Genomic DNA, 5144 nt, shown 5'->3' with positions numbered 1-5144 from the left:
CTGGGGGGCAGACTGAGAAGCACGACCACGATTACCACTGGTGCCTCCACGGCGAGAAACAACACGGCGTCGCACCATCTTCAAACTATCAGAGAGACCTGAGAAGGGGATTAAGCAAGACCAGGTAGAGAACAGACTCCGGATAAGCCCCCAAGCGGCCAGAGCGAAACAGGGATGCGGGAAAAAAAGCAGACGGATATGGAGGGAGCCGATGAGAGTGATAGCCTGAATCAGAAGCTGAGCCATGAATAAAACAACCTGCACGGGATCTCAAACAGGGCGCGCATTCATTGTCGAATGCTTAACCATAATCCTATACTCCATTGCATTCATATCAGTTGCGGTGAGTTTGTGGGAGTTGTGCCGGATCGCCAGGTGCGAGGACAGCTGCCGGCGGAGAGTTAACCCGCGTTAAATGCACCTCGAGGACACCTGCATCCGGGTGAGTATCTACTTCCTTGTTCATATCATTCTTTACAATGTTATTGAAATTTGAGAGTTGATCCTCTGAGGCAATGCTGGAGAGCGAACCTGCAAAGAAATCCAACCCACATTCCACTCCTATATTAGCTAGAAAATCAGCCAACTTGTTTCCTTCTCGCCTCGTGTGTTTGAATGTAATTTCCCTGTGTTGAGAAAGCCATTTTTCAATTAGCTCAAGTCTTTGAGCCATTCTCCAACTGCTGCTGACCTTGTGTGTGGGAGTACCTTGCATGATTTTTGTAACCATGTTTATGATAATTTGCGAATCCCCTTCTATGATGAGTGGGAAAAGTCCTCTGTCCTGAGCTAGAATGATACCTTGCCATAATCCTTCTAGTTCCGCTGAGTTGTTAGAATCCCAACCTTTTGATCCAAGAAAGAGCAGCAAAGGAGTTTCGTGATGATCTTTAAAGACCCCCCCGAATCCTAGTTTTCCTGGATTGCCTTTTGAGGCTCCGTCGAAATTGAGCTTAATCATGTTGTTGGGCGGTGGAATCCATCTTGTCGGGATTTGATCACTCAAAGAAGGACTGCCTTTGAATTTAGCTCTTGATTCAGATGAATATTCCAGTTGGCCCAGATGGATTGTTCCTGCGGCAGCATTGGAAAGTCTTCTTGGGACCAGGGCTTAATGGATAGGGATTCTTTAATGTTCTGGCATAGCCTAGTCCAGAGCTGCTATGTAGTCATGGATTGGTTCTTGAATACCCTACGATTCCGCTCCTTCCAGATGTTCCACATTAGTAGACCAGGAATAAGCTGCCAAAGAGTGTTGAGGAGTTTGCTTTAGTAAGGCGCTTGACTCCAGTTACGAATAGTAGCTTTAATGTCCCCATGAACTCTGCCTTCTTTTTGGCAACGGAAGCTAACCTTTTCCCACAACTTTTGTCCTATTTGACAAGTCTGCATAAGATGTAAAGCTGATTCCTCTGCTTGCTTGCAGTTGAGACATATAGATGGGCCATAAAAATTCATTTTTCTGAGGTTATCCCAAGTGAGAATTTTAATTTGACATAGGAGCCAAAGAAAAGTGGAAACTTTCGGCCAGTTGGAGGAATCCCAGATTTTATTCCATAGAACATCTTTGATTATCTGTTCCTTTATGATTACATTGTATGCTTCCCTTGTGGTAAAAGTGCCCTTCTCTTCATATCCCCACCTTAGTATGTCTATTCCTTCTGAGGAGAGGATTTTCCTCTTTTGTAATTCAGAGGAAAGAGAGGTCTAAGCTTGCTCAGAGCCATGTCGTAATATCTGTTTAGCCTCAATCCAAAGTCTATACCCATGTGAGGAACAAGGATTCCAGAATTGACTAACCTTGTATAGCTCATGCAAACCTTGCTCTGGTAAGTGAAGGTTAGAGAGGATTTCCTTGATCTTTGGGAGCTGCTGCCAGGAGTCCTCCCAGAACCTAGCTATATTGCCACTATTAATTTCCGAGAAGCTATGCTGTTGTATTAGTTTCCTATGTTGAATGGCCGAATTCCATATCATTGAGCCCGTACTTACTTCTGACATTCAGATTCTTTCTTCGATAGGGATATTGTTTGCATACTTGGCTGTCCATAGGGAGGCCCAGGGAGTGTCGGGTTTTGAGAGCCATCTCCACCAAATTTTGGCTCCCATGACTTCATTGTTGTGCCCCGGATCCCTTAGACCAATACCTCCAGCCTTCTTCGGAAGACAAACTTTATCCCATTTAACTAAAGCCCACTTTCTATTGGGACCAGAGTTGCCCCATAAGAAATTACGTTGGAGTTTCTTTATTTCCTTGAGAACCCATTTGGGAGCTGCTAAAATTGAAAAAAGATACAGAGGCATGGAGTGAAGAACAACTTTAATGAGAACTAGTCTGTTGGCCATGTTGAGAACCCTGTGAGTCCAAAGGAAGAGACGCGCCTCCAGCTTTTCTAACAGGATTTTCCATGAGGAATGCTTGAGAGCCGTGGCCATTAAGGGCGCTCCAAGGTATTTAGAAGGAAGAGAGGCAATAGTAAAACCAAGAATGCGGGATATGGCATTTTGGGTAGGGATAGGAGTATTGAAGAAAAAAAATTGAGACTTGATTCGATTAATATTGGCTCTTGAAGCTTTGGAGAAGTCCGATAGGAGAGCTTTGAGAAGGCGTGCTTCCTGAACAGAAGGATGGCCAAAGAGCATGTTATCATCTACAAATTGCTGATGAGAGTAAGTGGGGGAATTGAGAAAGGATAAGCCCTTGAGCCGCTGGGAGTGCAGAGCTAATTTGATGCTTCTTCCCAACCCCTCTGCCATAATGACAAATAGGAATGGAGAGAGGGGATCTCCCTGCCTGATACCCCTGGAGGGACGGAAAGTGGGTGAAGGTATACCATTGATAAGCACAGAGAAGAACGAGGAAGATAACAAACTCAAAACCCATCAAACCCAAGAAGGCGCAAAGCCAAAGTCATTTAAAAAATTTTGAATGTAAACCCAGCTTAAGCTATCAAAAGCTTTGGATAAATCAATTTTAAACAGCATACCTGGTTTTTTTTATTGCTTCAGAGAATGGATTATTTCATGAGTTAAAATAATACCATCTGTAATCTACCGGCCTTCTACATAACCAGATTGCTCTGGCGAAATAATGAGAGGGAACAATGATTTCAATCTGGTAGCTATAACTTTTGAGACAATCTTATAAATAATGTTGCAGAGAGAAATCGGTCTGTAATTATCTGGAGTGTTGGATTCCTCTTCCTTGGGGATTAAAGCAATGAAGGTAGCATTCAACCCTGGGTACATCCATATTAAAGTGTGTGATTCTTCCACCACTTGCCAAACCTCCATTTTTATTAGATCCCAAAAGTTGTGAAAAAAGTTAGAGGTGAATCCATCCAGACCTGGTGCTTTCCTTGCTTTCAACTGACGTACGGAATTTTCGATTTCCTGAAGGCTTGTGGGACGAAGAAGGAGAAGATTATGCTCCTCTGTGATTAATTTGGGAATGTTTCTCAGGACTTTGTCAATAGCATGCGTTCTGTCTATGTTGGGCTCTTGGTGGGCTTGTTTGAAATATCTGAGGAATTCATTTTCAATGCCTTCGTGAGTCTCAATCCTTGCTCCCTACCCATCTTTGATGTGGGATATGTTTTTGTTCATTCTGCGTTGCACTGTGGTTCTGTGAAAGAACTTTGTACTTTTTTCCCCGTCCTTCAGCCACTTTAGTCTTGATTTCTGTCGCCATATTGTTTCCTCCTGTTTATCTCTGGCTAGGATTTGGGCTTCAAGAGTTTGTTCTTGTTTTTCTAGGTCCTCAGAGCATCCTTCGTTTATGATCCTCTGCTGCACATTCTTCATTTCTTGATTAAGGGTTTTCTGCGCATGAAAAATGTTGCCGAAGGATGTATGATTATAGTGTTTGATTTCACCTTTGAGGTGCTTTAGTTTCTGTTGGAATTTAGACATCTTAGAGCCATTAGAGGGAGTAAAGTTGAGCCATGTTGATCTGACTAATTCATTGAAATACAGATGGGTTAGCCAAAAAGCTTCAAACCAGAAAGGATGCCGAATGCTGTTTTCGGGTCGATTCCTCTGCAATTCTATTGGCCAGTGATCAGATCCCGATATCGGTAGGATGGAAGCAATGAATTCTCCCCCCAAATGAATTGCATTATCTGATAGTACAAATCTATCAAGACGTGAAGCTATCTGTTGCGAACCTTCTCTTTTGTTGTTCCATGTGAATATGCCATTGTTTGAAGGTATATCTATTAGCCAATTATTCTGTATGAAGTCTTTTAGAATGTTCCCATCTCTGTTGCTTTTGTTCCTGCCTCCCTGTTTTTCTTCCAGTCTTGCGATCATGTTAAAGTCACCTCCAGATATCCATAGCGGGTGAAACATGTTTGAGTTGAGCTCCGATAAGGTGTCCAGGATTTCAACTTTGTGTATAGTATCCTGAGGGAAATACACATTATTCATGTGACCATGGATACTAGTGCCGATTATGTGAAATATAGCTTGGATGAAGTTCTTGTTTGCGTGTATATTGTTAAGTTGAATCGCTCGCGCATCCCAAAGAACTGCAAGTCCCCCCGACGCCCCTTGAGCATCAACAGTCGTTACCATACCTCCTGTCCAAGCTTTTGCTGCCATTTTTTCCAAAACTGTCGAGTTACATTTTGTTTCTTGCAGAAAGATAATACTAGGTTTTTCCCGCATAAGCATATTTTTTAGAAGCCTGCCTTTCCTTGGGCTATTAAGCCCTCTAATGTTCCATGAGATCAGCTTCATTGAGAAACGTTGGGGTTGATGTTGAAGTACTTGGTCAGCTTAGCATATCTGCCGGACTCAACTAGCACTTCTCCTATTCTGATAGTTCTTTCGAGAGTGGCTTTCCTCCCTCGCTTTTTGCTGTCTTTGGTAATGAAATTTCCATCCCATTGAATACCAATCTCGACCCCCAGAGAGTATTTTTTTTTGAGCTTGAGTGAGGACATCCACCAGGTTGTCAACTTGCCGGTCTGGGATTTTCTCAAAGTTTCTCGTTTTGCATACCTGCTCTAGTTCGAGAATGTCTAGTTCGCCAATATCTAAATTCTCAGGGTCTTCCTCCATAAGTTGGGGCTCTTGGTAGTCTTCAGTTGTTGCCTCTACAGCCTTTGAGCTGGGTGCTGGATTATCAACTTCCATTCCTT

The 5144-nt window shown here is 43.0% G+C and overlaps 1 protein-coding gene across 1 annotated transcript; it reads right to left on the bottom strand.

Annotated features, from left to right (window-relative positions):
* Positions 1-3570: 3570 nt before the first annotated feature.
* LOC149233811 (uncharacterized) lies at positions 3571-4602 on the bottom strand. Its single transcript, XM_089382300.1, has one exon. It carries the CDS (start codon positions 4600-4602, stop codon positions 3571-3573), a length of 1032 nt encoding a protein of 343 aa, XP_089238426.1.
* Positions 4603-5144: the final 542 nt, after the last annotated feature.

This window comes from Pinus tabuliformis, chromosome J, assembly GCF_031772625.1.
Source record: "Pinus tabuliformis cultivar Carrire ecotype Pingquan chromosome J, CPIR1, whole genome shotgun sequence".
NCBI lineage: Eukaryota > Viridiplantae > Streptophyta > Pinopsida > Pinales > Pinaceae > Pinus > Pinus tabuliformis.
The sequence above is the reverse complement of the archived record's forward strand: the minus strand, read 5'-3'. Positions and strand labels throughout refer to the sequence as shown.

Excerpts from the sequence above, each read along its gene's own strand:
- LOC149233811 (XM_089382300.1), bottom strand. The coding sequence starts at position 4,602 with ATGGCAGCAAAAGCTTGGACAGGAGGTATGGTAACGACTGTTGATGCT.